The sequence below is a fragment of the Nymphaea colorata genome, chromosome 7 (assembly GCF_008831285.2).
Source record: "Nymphaea colorata isolate Beijing-Zhang1983 chromosome 7, ASM883128v2, whole genome shotgun sequence".
Taxonomy (NCBI): domain Eukaryota; kingdom Viridiplantae; phylum Streptophyta; class Magnoliopsida; order Nymphaeales; family Nymphaeaceae; genus Nymphaea; species Nymphaea colorata.
Genome location: NC_045144.1, coordinates 8,766,588 through 8,783,083, shown reverse-complemented (window position 1 = coordinate 8,783,083; position 16,496 = coordinate 8,766,588). Strand labels below are relative to the sequence as shown.

At 39.8% G+C, this 16,496-nt stretch overlaps 2 protein-coding genes across 2 annotated transcripts; one reads left to right on the top strand and one right to left on the bottom strand.

Moving 5' to 3' along the window:
* The first annotated feature begins 1,050 nt into the window (after nucleotides 1–1,050).
* On the top strand, nucleotides 1,051–5,498 carry LOC116258078 (uncharacterized). The gene is made up of 2 exons (XM_031635180.2): nucleotides 1,051–1,563; nucleotides 5,141–5,498. Exon 1 carries the CDS (start codon nucleotides 1,151–1,153, stop codon nucleotides 1,556–1,558), a length of 408 nt encoding a protein of 135 aa, XP_031491040.1. The 5' UTR covers nucleotides 1,051–1,150; the 3' UTR covers nucleotides 1,559–1,563; nucleotides 5,141–5,498.
* A 285-nt stretch (nucleotides 5,499–5,783) lies between these two features.
* Nucleotides 5,784–6,380, bottom strand: LOC116257113 (uncharacterized). The gene has a single exon (XM_031633727.1). It carries the CDS (start codon nucleotides 6,378–6,380, stop codon nucleotides 5,784–5,786), a length of 597 nt encoding a protein of 198 aa, XP_031489587.1.
* Nucleotides 6,381–16,496: the final 10,116 nt, after the last annotated feature.

The following is a 16,496-nucleotide window of genomic DNA, read 5'->3' as shown; positions in this document are numbered from 1 at the left end:
TAAGGTACTAGCAATGCATCACCCAGATGTAGTCATCGATACTCTCGAGAGGCCCCCTAACTCCGCCTGGCTGCCCGACTCGATCCTGACTCGCCTTGACTTGCCCGATTAGCCATAGTGATTTACGTTATAGTTATTTAAAACTCGACGAAGTCAATGAATCAACTCGCTGACCTAGTGACCCTGCCAATCCGAGTTTGAGTCACGGGTTTGTCAACTATGCCTTGTGTTGACCTTGTGTTGAGCATCATATCCTTGGGAATGCCAAGATGAGAAATCTAATCATGGCATTCTCAAGACAAGGAATCAAACAAGGAACCAAACGTTCTCTCATGATTTTTCTAAGAAAGCGGATGTGCACCATTAAGGCTCAAGTAGAATCGATCCAAGGATCAACTAGCATAACATTTGACACATACAACCAATGTCATTTTCTTTTGTTGAATTTTTAAACTCGGATCCAAGTTCATCACTTGGAAAAACTGCATTAAAAATCTGCATTTGCTTAATAACTAAATATATCCTTCCAAGTTCAATTGAATAAACTTGAATTTCAGATAGTGGTTTGATAAAATTTTCCCGCTGTCAACATTAGCTAGTGTTTGGATACCTGAAACTAAATACCTAGGCTTAAAACTACCTGGTATTTAGTAACGAGTACTTTTTTGTGGAATTTTTATTATACCTTCCATTTACCCCACTTGTTTGATTTCATAGAATTTTTTTGTTCTGGGCGTTGACAAGTTAATAGACAAAAAATTTCTTACAACATTTAAAGTTCTACTTGTTCAGGTAAAATTTTAATGTGGTACTAAAGTTTTATAGTGACTCCAAAACTCTGCGTGCTAAAGTTTTGTGTTTATATGCAGTTGGAGTTTTCCTTCGAATCTGAAATGAGGTTCCACCTCTACAGTAGATAAATGTGTTGCATCAAAAGACAGAGGTACGTTTCTGATAATATGGATTATAAGGTGGACTCTGTCCGAGAACTTATGATTTTCAAGCGTTAATCGGAGTTTATCCGCAGATAAAGGTGCATCTGATCGCGTGATTGCAAAGAAAAAGTTTTCCTACAATAATCAGAGGTCGCCTGCTTCCCCCTTTCCCAGCGAGAGAAAGAGAGAGAGAGAGAGAGAGAGATCCGTCGTCAATGGCTTCGTCGGGTTCCTCGTCCAAAAGCCTAATCCAGTCGGCCGTCCAGACCTTCAAGAGGTTCTTCAGGAAACCCTGGGAGATCACGGGCCCCTGCTCCCATCCTGAGTACCGGAATGCTGTCCCTCGTGCCAACGAATACCGTCGCTTCTGCCCTGCCACGCCGAACGCCCTGCCCGTCATCCCCACCGCCAATCCGGAGAACGTCTACGACATCAAGTATTTCAACCGAGATCGCCGCCGCGACCTCCCGCCCAAGCGTGTCACCATCTACCGGAAGGAGGACGCCCTGAAGCAGATGCGCGAGAAGAAGACGTTCGACGTCACCGAGTTCCCTAGGGTCTTCCTTACGGCAAGAATGGTGCAGGAACAAGACAGCCTGCCGGACGGCGGCTACCAGAAGTAGGTCAGGTAGGGCGTCTGTCCATCTCTTTCTGTTGCGTTTGTTCGTCTGACCTTGCTTTTGATTTCTCCCCCTGTGAGTTCGTCTGGGGTGACAATCGGAATCGGGTTGTCTGAATAATTTAAGGGGTGAATGTTGTCAATTCTCGTGTGAATCTGGATACTTTTGATGAATATTTCTTATGAAAATGTATGAGTTAGGGTTCTTCAACACCTGAATGAATGGATGCGCGGACTTGATATTCTGCTAATTTGGGTATATCAATTAAGGTTTGCTGGTAGGCCAACGGGTCAAATTAGGTAAAAAAATTGGTGTTTGGGTGCTTAAAACTGTACGTTTTTTCTGCTTATATAAGTAACTGAATTCAGAGTCTCTGCTAATCTGAATGGCTGGATCTGTATGAAGTTCTTTTGGAAAGACGATTTTTTTTTTCCTCGTAAATGACAATCGTTTTGTTTTGGAATTAGAATAGATGAACTGAACGTTCACATAGCCACAGAGATATGGCTGTGAACCTAGGCGGGGAATGCCCGCAGGGGGCAGGGGCACTCTTGTCTTACTGACCTAGATTTCGTTGCTTGGTGTATTCTATCTTACTGCGGAACCGTTAGGGATCGACTATACGATTCAATTCCCTTCTTTGCTGTTCCCTTAGCTCAAACATTGTTGATTGTTAGTGTAATGCTTAATTGTCGGCTATGTAGCCAAACTCTGTTTTGGCGCCATCTAGTCTGTCTAGGGCTTACTCATAGTTGCCCAGGAAGCTGTCTTAGCCGGAGGCACTCAAATTCTTTTCTCTTTTATTTTACTTCTCAATGTAGCTAAAAGTTATAAATAATACTTCAAACCCAAACGAGCAAAGAAACAAAGAATGCGTAAGTCTCTCTAACTTACCAAACCAAAAGTGCAAAGGAAACAAGACTACTGATAAAAAAGAAACAAAGAATGCATAACTCTCTAATGTACAAAGAAAAAAAAAAGGTACTACTTAAAGAAGAAGACATAGGTGTTCCTAGAAATCTGGTTGCCTCCTTGGTTTGATTTGCATGATTACGGATTGCATATTAAATATCATTCTGATGATCATTCGGGGAAGGCAGTTATATGAAAATAACCAAGGTGATGGTTCTTGAGGCGAAGCCGTGAAGGGAAAACAGTTATATGCTTTTAGATGCTTAGTCGTGGAGGAGTGAAAATATCTTTGCATTATGTCTGAACTTTTGGACTCTTTCTTGAGGTTTGAGTGTGTTAGAAATAGTGAACAAGCAATAAAATAATTATTTATTGTCCAAATTGATAAATCAGTATAATGTTGATAGAACCACTTTCCTTGGTAGATTAGAACTCCAATCGCCATGACTCATATTGCAGGCAAGAAGATTATGTGGCGGGTGATGAGTGATGGTACAAAGAAAAAACTGTTGGAGTATTTGTTTACTAAATGATACACTGATTAAAAAAACAATTATGTTAAAGGGTTTGTGTTAGACTCTCTTATATTTCACATTTTTTAGGTTTCATAGTTTTTGCAGCAGTGGAACTTAGAGTCCAAGGCAGGCAATGGTTTATGTACAAGAAGAACAGCTTAGTGTATGCTCAACTCACATACTTTGGTCCAACCTATTTGGTATTGAGTATTGAGAAAAGAAGAAAATATTTTTTAAATTAAAGTAAAAGTGGTGATCCTGCTGACAAAGGGCAAACCAAGCACTTTGGGAATGTGGAATGTGCATGCCTGAGGAATGAGGATTCCCTTCATGCGAGAGATTTTTTTAGACAACAGTTGCAAATTTATTCAATATCCTCCATTTACATTGTACATACAACATGCAAGTGATAAGAAAGTAGATTTTGGAGTCTGTAAAAGGCGGACACTATACAACTATGATGTGTGAGGGAGAACTCAGGTATCTCTTTCAAATGACAACAATGACTGTCCCTTTTTAGAAGGCCGACCACACATGATGACCTTTGGTGGCTTTATGGCAGCTGGTGTACATTTTCCATATGCATGTAAAGGTCTAGTGGATATCCTATGGTGAGTTTAGTTACATTGATTCTTGATCACTAGAAGTTTTTGTGGACTTTCCCAACTCTGTGGGCACTTGGCCCAAGGTTCTTTTTGTAATCTAAGCTGCTTATTCTGAGTGCAACCAAGGGACTCACAAGCAGTCTATTGGAGGTGTAATCCTCAGTGTGTGAAGTGTGTACCTTAGAAGCAGTTTCTAAGCCGTGAGAAGAAAGAAATGATGTCGTTTTTAATGCACAACAATAACTAGAAATACTTAATGTCATAACAAAGGATAATCAATAAATGCTTTATTACGCAGAAAAGAAGCCCTATACGATTAAGTTGAAACAGTTCCTGATTAATTCTATTTTTGTGAATGCCTTAAAGACGTATGGTAGAAAAGAATTGACCTGAAAATTTTAGTGTAACCTTGTGAGGTATACGTTGTCAGCATCTTCCTGCATTTTTAGCGTTAGTTCAGTAAGCAGGTGTGAACACAATGTTGGAACTCTCAAACCCGTTCACTTGGATGCAACCCAAAAGAAGGTTTGTGTACCCCATTTCAGAAATGGAAGTTGTCCATGCAGTGTGGCAGATAATCATCAAGATTTTATGGTCTTTAAATAGACTATTGTGGATTTTTCTGTGTTGACCATAAGGCAGAATTCATTGATATGTAAATGATCCATTTTTGTGTCAAAATATTGAACCAGGAGATAGCTCTTTTGTGGTTCTGGTCCCCATGAGGAGGAGGTGAGCATATGGGATGATTATGTTCTCGCTTTTAAGTGTACAATCAACAATGTAGTAAAAAGCATCTCCTCACCATCATTGTTTTATGATTGTCACAAAAAACGTGTATTGGTGTTATACGGCGAGGAAAAAGACGGGTATAATATGGCAAAGTTGTATATCTCGAGAATAAAATGGGAAAATCTCGCAAATTTTTAAAAAATTTAAAACGTTTAATGAATCCTAAAAATTATAAAAAATAAAAATTCATAAAAAATATGAAAAAAACGCAAGAAATGGGTATAATACACGTTTTATACATGTTTTTTTATTTTCTGATGTTTTTTTTTAAAAAGACAGGAATAAAACGGGTATTATACGGCTGATTGTGTTTTGTCGTATTATACGCGTCTTTTTCCAATAAGACGTTTTTTTTATGACATTTTTGTCTAGTGGAGAAAAACAATTAGCATGAAATTATTACTAGTACAATGGCATCAGTAAATCAAACTGAATATAATGGAAATGTATAATGACAAGAGCATTTGACTTCGCAATCAGTGTTATTTTAGACTTACATTTTTTTCGAAGTAGATGTGGCCGTTGCATAGGAGATGGTTGGTTGAACATAACAAGGCCTTGGTGGGCCTGTTATTGGAAGGACAAGACCATCTAGAAGGTAATGGTGTAGTGATTTTGGAACTAGTTCTTGAAGATGGCTAGAGCAAAGCTGGAAAATCGGAAATCCTCTAAGCCCTTAACTTTGTTGTTCTCGTATGGTTCTTATGTGCTAAGCATGTTTCTTTGAGGTTGATTCCTGAGACGTCCTGAATCTCCTGCAGATGAGGAAAAGAATGCTGCAGCATGTCAGTGCGATGAAAAGGGCTGAGTAATTTTTGCTTGAGGAAATAAGTGGTGTAGCAATAATGAGGAGAAAGGCTGCTTAGGCATTGTTGATCGGTTGACAAGATTCATTTACCCAGGCCAGAATTTCTCAAATGCATATATTTTCTGTCTACTTGCTGTTATTTCCTTCCACCACTTGATGATCTTGAATTGAAACCATGGGATCTATGGATGCTGCTAAAACTGTATCGTTAACTTGTGCATGTTGCGGAGTGGGAGCCAAAGCTCCAGAGACTAAGAGTCAGTGGCATTCATCTGGCAAGTGAATCAGAAGAGGACACATAAGATAACTTATGTTGCTGTCCTTTCAGAAGGTTAGAAACTGGTATGGTGGTTTGTTTCAGTCTTATTTATTTGTTGGCCACTCAACTAGGGAGATTATATTGTTTACATATAAGACAGCTGTTGCTTCATGCAGCAGTAAACGGGTTGGCTGCTAAGCAACATTATGGCATTGGGGTCCTACCTTAGTTGTCAGGATCCCGAGGCTTACTAATCTGGCTGACTGATTGGGTTAGTTATCGACTGACCAGTGTTTCAAATCAACGACTAGTTGGTCAAACTATTCAATTATTCAGCCTAATTGTTAGTCAAGCAGCTAATCCCTGATTTATAAATATACTTGTAAGCATTCGTTGTATGTGTAAGATGACCCATCGTATCTAAAAGCTTACTTCTTTCCTCCACAAGCTCCCTTCGATTTTCCATTAACTCCATCTCCTTTTCTTTTGCATTTTTCAAAGAAACTTCCAAGTTGAGTATTTTTGCTAAAGAAACATCCAGTTCTGCAGAAACTTCAGACGTCTTGCTGGAATATTGCCAGCACTCTTCTTCCACCTCAACATACTTTGTTTTCATTGAGCTGCAATGTTCTTCAAGTTCATTTCTCTTTTGCTCTAGAGTTTTTGCTATCTGCTCAAGCCCCTCCACCCTTTTTCCTTCCTTTTTTGCTTTTGAATCAGATACTTGGATTTGGTATTCGAGCACCAGGCACCTCTGTTCGTTCTTGACTGCAAGCTCCTCTTGTTCACTAATTTTCTTCCTAACGACTTTTACTTCTCGTTCTAGCTCCAAGGTCCTTGAATGTGACTGATCTAGATCAGACTCCAATTGCACAATTTTGTCTTGAACTTTCTGCTTATCTTCCAAGGCCAGAGCCAAATGTTCTCTCAACATGGTCTCTCTTGTGTTTGCTTCGTGCAATGCAAACTCCAAACTTGACACAAAGAAATCTCTAGCTCTTTTGATAATTTGTGGACTTTGGAAGTAGATCTTTCATACTTTGCCTCTGCTTTGTCTGCTTTTTTGTTTGACATTTTTATGAGGCCTTCCAGCTCCGGGGACCTCTGGTGAGTTGTGTTTGTAGAATTCTCGTAATCAGTAATTTTTTTTTGTAGTCGTTTGAAGCTCCTGTTCTAGCTCCAAGTTCCTTGAACGTGATATGTTCAATTCGAATTCCAAATGCATCATTTTCTTTTCACAAAGTTCTCCTTCTCTCTTGTAATCAGAGCCAAATGTTCCTTCAACTCAGTCTCTGCTTTGTTGGTGTCAGATTGAGCAACCTCAAAGCTTGACACTTTTGCTAGAGATTCCAGGGCTTTTGAAAGCTCCAAAACTTTGGAGGCATATGTTTCACATTCTTGTCTTGAGCTCGGCAACTTTTCTTCCACGGATCCTATATGCTTTTGAAGCTCATTCGCCTTTGCTTTTGATTCTTTCATCAGCATTTCTAGTTCAGCCACCCTTCTTTCTGCATTCTCGGCTTTGGAGTTTGAGATATGGATTAGGCCTTCAAGCTCGAGGCAACGCTGATGAGTAATATCTTCACGGCCCTGAAATTCCACCCATTTCTCCATGGGAACAATAAGGTCACTTTCCAGCTCTTTGATTTTCAGCATCGACTTATCTAAAGCTAATTCAAGGTTGCTAATCTCCCTTGAAAGCTTATTCCTTTCTTCCAAGAACGACCAGCTTTTTCTTTGCTTATGCAAATCAGAGACAAATAGAGGGAGGGAGGGAGGGAGAAAACAAGAGAAAGAGAGAAGAACTCACCTAGAAAAAGCTATTCATGGCAATAGAGCTCCTTGCAGCAATGAAATGTGCATATGGAGCAACAAGGAGAAAGGGGTAGGGCAGTGGGCGAGGAGGAGACTCAATGAAATGTGCATACAGAGCAACAGGGAGAAAGGGGTAGAGCAGTGGGCGAGGGGGAGGCTCAGAAGAGAGAAGGGGGAGAGATCGAAGAGGAGGAGAGAAAGAGAAAGGGCAAGGGTAGCTCGGGGCTGGAGACGGAGGAGAAGGAGAGAGAGAAAGGGCTAGGGCAGATTGGTGGCACGGACGGGGGCAGAGACAGAGGAAAAGGAGCAGCTCAGGGACGGAGATGGAGGAGAAGGGGCAGCTCGGGGTGGAGACGGAGGAGAAAGAGCAGCTCAAAGGGCAAAGACAGAGGAGAAAGAGCAGCTCAAGGGGCAAAGACGGAGGAGAAAGAGCAGCTCGGTAGGCAGAGACGGGGCGAAGGAGAGAAAGAGGGGTGAGGGGAAGGAGAGCTCGGGGTCGGGGGAGAGTCTGCGTTTCACGACACGCTGTGCCATGTTGTTCCACATAACACATTGGAACGCTTCAGCGTTTTATACCTCTTGTTCTCTGTCCTGCGTGTCCTGATCGTTTCTTTGACATTTGCGTCAATTTCGTTGAAACAGAACGAATCTGTTCTATTCCACAGTGTTCCAGTGCAATCAAACGACCTCTAAGGGGTCTTGGAAATGCTGTCTCAGGAGGGATCTTTACTAGGCCCTATTCTTTTGAAGCCTATCCATCTTGATGTTCCTTGTCATGGTGAAAATTCTAGGTTCAGGAAAAATGAGAAAAAGAAAAAAAGAGGAAAGAAAGAAGATGTTTACATGTAGTCTTTTGATGAAGGTCAGGTTCGTTGGTCACAAGGTACTATCATGTTGTCATCATGAACAATTGATAAGCATTTTCATGATTAATAACATCTTGACACTTGTAAGATAGAAATGCAAAAGAAGTTATAAAAAATGAGCAAGACAAAAATAAATAAGCACCTCATTTGAGACATGTTAACATCTGTATATTAAGAAAGAAATAAGACATCATGAATGTGTTGGTACAAAGCTTCATTGAGGTATGCATTCCAATAACAATTGAGCACCACCAAGGATGACACGTCTGCGCCCACCTCTCAACCATCTTAAAGAAGTTAAATTCTGTTCAAATGTAGCTGCTTTCAAAAGACTGATCGGACCGTCCACCTAATGGGCAGTGCATTGGTTCTGTTTCATCAAGAGCTCCACCCATCTTGGTACGTAGAATCTTATGCTTAAAACCCTGAAGTTGAAAAAGATCAAAACGTCTAATACCTACATTTCATGGCACAAAATAAAACCCCACCTTGCTTCTGAGAACCCAGTATATAAATAAAAAGAGGACCTCATTTGGTTAAGCCCAAATTCTATACAGAAATTTAGAATCAGATTTGGAAAGATGGTGCACAATCTGATCCAAAAGTAGGCAATATCACAAAAGAAAAAAAAAAAGTGGCCTGTGAATGTGATATGCATCAGTTGCAAAAATTAATTAACAATCCGAGTATCTGCTCATGGGGAAATTTGCATATCCTAATTTTGGGTGAGCCCTGCTAGATCTGCACATATGACACCCAGAGGGCTCCTTCTTCGCCTTGCTATTAGGGATCAAGGATGCATTGAGACTTAGCGTGAATATGCACTGTCAACTGAGTGTCACACTACCATCTCATAAGGCCTAGGAAAATAGCACTCATAGTAATCAAATTGGCAAAGCATTGTCTCCCCAACTAGCTAGACCAGCATTGTCTCCACACTACCAGCCATATCAATAATTTGAATTATAACAAACAAAACCATCACATGTGAAGGTAAGTGATAAGAGAGAGAGTTGTGAATGGCATTAACAGGAAGATTAACAACCAAGTCCTACCCTACTATTTTGTAGTTGTTGGCTTTGTTGAGTGTTGGCACTGCGAAACATTGTGTTTGGGGCTTGTAAGGGCTTTGCCTCGCAAGAGATCGACTCACCAGTCCGTGAATAGTTCCTAACAATCTCAACAACGAAAATGAGAGAAAACCCAAGTTGGCAAAGGACACGAGTTGGCAAAATGAGTTTATTAAACATCATAAAGAGATTTATTGTTCCTAACTTTGCTTTGCTTTAATGGTTAGTTGAACAAAAAATAACACAATAAACTTTTGGCTGAAATTATGTCTTCGTACAAGTAGAGAAAACAATTTTAAACAGTGAAGGCTGAAAGATTCAGACAGTCAATCATTCACACGTCGATGAAGGGCCTAAAGCGCAAATGTTAGAGATGGAATTGTCCGCTACGATGAAATAGAAGTGGGTTTATTCATTAGAAGTCGAATAAAGAACTTGGAAACCTTCCCACACAAGCCACTCTTAAATGACAAGGTGGTAGCATGTGGATGGTTGATTTCTCTCATAATAATAGAAAGGAGGCCTACCCTCTAGCAGGTGGTTTGTGGAAGCTAGTCCAATAACTGAGAAGTTATTCCAAATCTAAGGGGGTGGTTGATGGGTTGGAAAAGTAATCCAAGCTATCCCATACACCATGGTTTAAAAAAAAAAAAATCTCACCTTTAGCCGAAAGTTTGAATTTATGTTTGCAAACACGGGATTACTGGGGAGTGTAGCACTCACACCCCTAAACGTCCCAGTGAGAGAAGTTGAAGCTCCCCTTCTTTTTCTTTTCTTGCTCTTTAGTTTTAAGAATAAAATGTTGCATTACCGACTGAAAATATATTGAATGAAAAGAATTGTGCATGTTGTTGGTTTTGAGCTGAAGAATGTTTTGCCCCTTCCCGCACCCCAAGCATGCATGACAAGAAGAGACTGCTACTGCATTTGGAGTGTGGTTTACATTGGCTTGTTTAAAGTTGGAATAAGTTGTAAAAATTAGATGATGAAATTTAAGGTCATATACAGATCAATTGTAAAATATATTTAGTCATCCTGCAAGTGCTTAATTTGGCAGACGGAAGTCCACCTTGCACTTCTTTGGCTGCAAGCTCGAGCATTAAACAAATCATGCCTATATGTAAGCCATCAATGATCTGATGAAACAGAAGTGGTAGATTTTGATGCCCTTTTTTCTCTTAGGATTTGCAATTAGAGAATACTGTGAAAGGAAAAACCAAAAAGAAGGAAGGAAAGAAAGAAAAGGTAGGTGAGAATGAGAGGAAAAAGAAGAGTTAGACTTGGTTTTGGAACAGCAATGTTGCTGCAGTTAATTATTTGTTAAATTTATGGTTTGTTACTGCTTTGATCAACAATCCCCTAATTTTTTTTATTGTGTATATTATCCCATTTTTCTGGCAATAACAGTCTTGAGCTTACCTCCTACCATATCCTGTCATTGGACAAAAAGGAAGGGCTAAAAGTCCAGTCCCGAATGATTTGACTGAGTGTAAGATCTTTTCTACACATTAGGTGTAGGAAAGTACTGTCACAAAAAAAAGTCCAAGGGTGCACTCACATCCCAAAAACCCAGTGAGAAAATATATTGAACAAAATATTTCATGTGCCTTGGACCTTTTTTCTTCGGTTTGAGGAATAAAATGTTATGTTACCAGCTAAATATATTGAACAAAAAACGTTTTTCTTGGATTTGTACAGTGGTTATGATCTCTTCATAGGAAACTAAGAAGTTATCCAACCAATGAAATGCTCTTAAGGGGCAACCGTATTTGATGAGGCATTGTACTCCAACTACGTTCTATGATGGAACTGATGAATATGTTTTGCCCATCAACCACAGTACCTAAGCATGATAACAAGAGAGTGCTACTATACGTACGTCTGGAGTCTGTTGCACTGACTTGAAGTCTGAAATATCATTTGTAAAAATTGTGATAGGATTGAAACTATATCGAAATTACCAACTAAAAAGTTCAAATATATTGGCCCATCCTTCAAGTGCTTTGGCAAATGCAGGTCCACCTTGCATTTCTCTGGCAAGATCAAGCGTAAAAATATCATATTATATGCAATGTACCCATATCCTAGAACGAATGTTCATGACATATCTGGTGAATGTGCCAAGACTCCTGTTAACGCCTTTTGGTTCTTGGCGAGGTGTCAATACTCATGGCTTCGAAGTTTTTTTTTGCATTACCTTTACTCCAATATTCCTAACCATGATATGTCTTCAATACTCGACCTCTTAATGTTTACTTTGGAGAAATGCCTTTAGCGCAAAACCCCAAGGTCATACCCATAAGCGTTCAAGGTTTTGGCTTGTTTTGAGGTTTAAGTGGACATGGCGTATACATCTTTTAACTCAACTCAGTATCATGCTTGTCACCGTTTGCAGCCAAGAGGGATAGTGCATCGGACCATATGACAGCTTGGCCATCAGATTTGAACTTTGAACCGCTTCGATGTGAACTATCTTCACCCGGTCATGCTATGCCCCTTGAGACCAATACTTGATCTCTTGCTCACTAAAACTGCACTTGGAAATTTTAAGCAAAGTGGTGGTGCTTGCTGAATAGAACTAACAGAGTCTTCACATATGTTCCTGATCCAAACACTTGCCAGCCCTGCCTCTGCAATCAAATGTCTGATCTATCACTTGGACAGGCCAGATATTGCACAATTTCAACAAAAGCCCATGGCTAACTCATGTTATATCATAGACCACCGATCAGTTTCAGTACTCTTCAGTCTGCCCAGAAGACAAATGGTTCAGATTTAGTTGGGTTTGAGAAAGCCAGCTATCTGGAGAAGCCAACTATCTGGAGATTGTTTCACCTTACAAAGTTGAGAGCAAACTAATTGGGAAGATGATGGCCACAGAATTAGTCAATCTAAAAGGTTTTATCAGATCTTGATATACTTAGTAAGGCATCTGTTTACTCTACAGTAAGATTCTCTAGAAAAAACAAAGCCGATGCTTCTGGGTTCATGAGTTGTGAATCCTAAAGCATATCCAAACTTTTAGCTAGTCAGGATCAAGAAGGAACTTCTCCTGTAGAGAGAGAGGGAGAGAGAGGGGCAAAACGCATGGATGAGAGCGTGATATGCTAAAGCAGTTACAACAACTGCGTGCAATAATGACGTAAAAGAGACTTTGCATGCATGCAGAAAGAGTTCGCAGGCTGCCAATTGCCTACCGCTACCGGCCTGCAGTTCTGCTCGTTTAAATTTACTGTCCCCTCCCTATGGATGACTGAGACGCATGTACTGTACATCATCTCTCTAACTTTATGAGACCGCCTGCTCCATTCATAAATTAGCTAGCTGTAACAGAAGCATATTAATATTCTAGACTGAAGAAAATTAAATGCCCGCCTGCTTCATCTAACATTTGCATGTTTCAAGGCGTGCAAATAAATACAGTTTGTTCATCATATCCCACTTTCTCCATTTTGAGAAAAAAGGGGAGCAGGAGAGAACAGAATTCAGTTCATTTTTTGTGTCGATGGGTGATTCTTTCTTTAACGTTCATCACAAGTTTTGGTCGCCAAGATCTTTGGGCACGCGGGCGTGACTTACAATGAGCATGATAATTTGGGACCATCGGCTTTGGGGGTTGCAAAAGAACAAGAGCAGAAAAGGACGCACTCTTCTTCTCATCTCCGTATTCTAAAGAGTAAAGACAAACTATTCTTTTGCCTTTGTTTTTTTTTTCTTTTTTTACCTGTTCTGCAAGGGCAGCAGCAGAAGGTACGTAGAGCAAAGAATCACAGGACGGCCGAGATGCTTCCTCGCCCCCACGGCCGAAGCTAAAGGAGAAAGAGACAATCTTGGATTGGCCGGGTATGAGTTGGCTGTGCAGTACTGGCAGTCTGATATCTAGCAGTAGTCTATGATCTCTCTCTCTCTCTCTCTCTCTCTCGCTCTCTCTCTCTCTCTCTCTCTCTCTCTCTCTCTCTCTCTCTCTCTCTCTCTCTCTATATATATATATATATATATATATATATATATATATATATATATGTCTCGATTTCCGTTACTCATGTTCACATTGATCCTTCTTCCGACTCAGCCTCTATCGTGTGTGTGTGTGCGCGCGCGCGCGCTCGATAGCAGTAGAGTTTGCAGTCTCTGGTTTGCAGGGGACCAGCTGAAGGTGGGGGATGTGAAAACATTTAGACGATGAGATTTGGCAGATACGACGACGCAGATCTGATGGTGCTGGCCCTGATAATGAAACTTCGCTTTCGTTTTCTCTTCTCCGGAAGGCTTGTGAGGTGAGGGAGTGCAATTTGAACGAAGGGGGTCAGAGCACGGCTCGGTCCGAGTACGTACTCTCGCCCCATGGCAACACAGCAGTGCGGGATCCACATTGCAGAACACGGTGGATGTTTTCGGGGCCCACAAGAGTGCTTTCCAATTTTTTCATTGTAGGAAGTCCACATTCAATTTTTTGGGGGTATTTCGGTCATTTTGACAATGTTCGATGAAATCAAAGTTGCCACATAACAAATATGTAGAACAACGGATTTGGAGCAGCATTTTTGTCAGTCATTTTCAAAAGCAACCGATATTTTACGATTGTGATTTTTTTCATTTTGGTTTTTCTTTTGACAAACAAGGGTATTCTAGTCCTTTCATACCCTAGTGCACTAAAGACTGGGAATGAAGATGGTGCACTTGGGAAATCTAGTTGGAGTACTTTCTACCCCCAAAAATGGTGCGCAATTATCAGAATACCTCAGGTCAGTAGAACGGAGAGCCCCTTAGAAGGATGAAAATGAATTTAAAAAGTAAAAGGTCTAAAAATGAAGTCTGTGTTTTAGCAAAAATAACCATCGTAGACACATTCTCGGATACTCCATTTGCTAAATCTTGGAACTTGTTTCTCCTTTTATATATATATATATATATATATATATATATATATATATATATATATATGACAGACAAGGAATCATGTTGTTGAATAGTTAAAACAAAATCCAGGAAAAGAATTCGTTAATTATACTGGATTACTAAGATTCTTTATCTCCTTTCTCTCCTTGATATTTTGTCATTCATTCATCTTGAAATTGTGATTAACTGCTAAGAGGATCTCTTATAGGTATCATCCTATGAGTAACATACCGACCAATTTCTTTCTTTCTCTCACTTAAACGCTAAACAAATAAAGAACAATTTCAACCTTTGAAGTTTTTTTTTAAATTGGCAGTTAAAAAAAAAGAAGAAAAAAGATCAAAGGCTGTGATTAAGAGCTACCAATTTCTTTTTTTTCCTATTATTTTTCTCTCATCCAGTATGGCAGTATCTACATGTCAAACATCTACTGGTTTCCCGTATACTCTTTCCTTTCAAAATTTTGCACTTTTTTTTGTTTGGATTACCTACCTTATGGATGTAAAGCTTAATTACATCAAAAAGTTATGGATTTTAAAAAATGATAACTTTTCAAACATACAGATACGATTCTAAAAGTAATGGCCTGATTTTTTGTTTCGAATGTTCTTCTTACATCTCTAAAACCACAACTTTACGTCAATTTATGTGCAAACATAATTATTACTTTTTTAAATAGCCATCAAATGAATGGTGTAGTAAAACTCAGTCCTAAAGTAGGATGTGTTGTGCATATATGGTTCACACGCTTGTCACAGATTAATTTTGCAGTTTTTACATTCACTAAAGTACATTTGTTCTTTAGTTATGCTAAAATATAAGCCTTTTTTCCGTTCTCTTTCTGGAATCTCATCACTTCTGATCGTATTTGTTCTCCTCCAGCCGGAGAAGGAAGATCAATAGTTAGACGCATCGATCGGCCCAGCATTCAACTTATAGCTCAAATCGCATCAGTACTGCATGCTGTGATAATCAGTAAGAAGATGCAGAGACAGTCGTTATCATTTAATCGTGACGCAGTCACGCATGAAGCCTCTTTTTCAAGCTTAAATTGGCGGCATAAAGTCAGGCCGGCCAAGGCATCCTCTCGTCCTCATCCACACTCTGTCGTCTGATAGAGCGAGAATCCTCATCCACAGTCTCTTCTCTTGTCTGAGAGAGAGAGATCATGACAGTGATTGTAATGTTATGGGGGTAGATTAATTTGTTCGGTAAATTTCTGAGGTACTTAACGATATCAGTTATTTATTTATTAACTCGTCTATTATGTTGTTGAGAGATCTAGAGAGAGAAAGAGAGAATAGTTCATTCTTTTGAAAGCGTGGAGGCCATTAATGGGGGGCAACTGATGCAGTCAGGGGAGGAAGGAGATCGGAGGCTTGCTGTCATATTTGTCTTCATGTACAGTCCTCTCTCTCTCCGTGCCACTGCGACAGAGCATGAGACGTCGTATTCCACATCGTTATCCTCTGCCCCCTCCCTTCTGTTACAATTAACAGAGGTGCAAGAGAGAGAAGCGCGCCACGTACAGCGCTTTTCTGCCCAGTCTGACAATTTCCTCGCCCATCTTGTTCGAATAATCGCCGATTTTCTTCTCGTGTACGTACAGGGCCCTACGGTGACATTTTTCTTTTAAGGTGGCGTTTCAATGTCAGAAACTAACGTCCATGAAATAGCAAAAAATTCACAGTTGCATGATTTGCACGATATATATATATATAAGGATTTTCTCTCCCTCCACTTGATAAGGCAGGGATAAGTCTCTCCCTCCACTTGATAAGGCAGGGATAAGAATTTGAGTCTCTCCCTCCATTTGATAAAGCGCAGAGAATAATTTGAGAACAAAAAGTTTTACCGTTGTTTCTCACCACAAGATATATGTTCGTGCAAATCATGCTTTATCATCATGGTCGAGTTCAATATAACTCCATCGGTCATATTACATCCTTTGGTACGTGTTTGGTAGCCTTGGATTTAAGATCTTTTAACATTTATGGAATTAAAATCAAACCCTTTCTATCAGATCTTAAATCCATGAGAAAAAGTAAAATAAGGAACTCAAGTATGAATCTTGAGTCTCCCCTAGGATCCTTAGTTTAATGAAATTATATCATGGAGATTTTACCCCATCAGCAAAAGCATGTTATATCAGATCCATGGATTTCAAATTTGAAGTCATCAAGTGCCCCTTAAAATGCAGCAGCACCTCCACTACTAAGAGATATTGTGTTGGGATCTTGAAACCTGATCGCCCTGTTGTGTTCTACACTAAGAATGTCGATGTGATGGCCCAAAGCATAGTTTTGAGACGGTTTATGATTTTCAAAAAACTATTAATAGTTTTTAAAGTAGATTCAATCCGACCATCTATCAGGTTAAACTCAATAACTGAATAAAAGA

Excerpts from the sequence above, each read along its gene's own strand:
- LOC116257113 (XM_031633727.1), bottom strand. The coding sequence starts at position 6,380 with ATGTTGAGAGAACATTTGGCTCTGGCCTTGGAAGATAAGCAGAAAGTT.
- LOC116258078 (XM_031635180.2), top strand. The coding sequence starts at position 1,151 with ATGGCTTCGTCGGGTTCCTCGTCCAAAAGCCTAATCCAGTCGGCCGTC.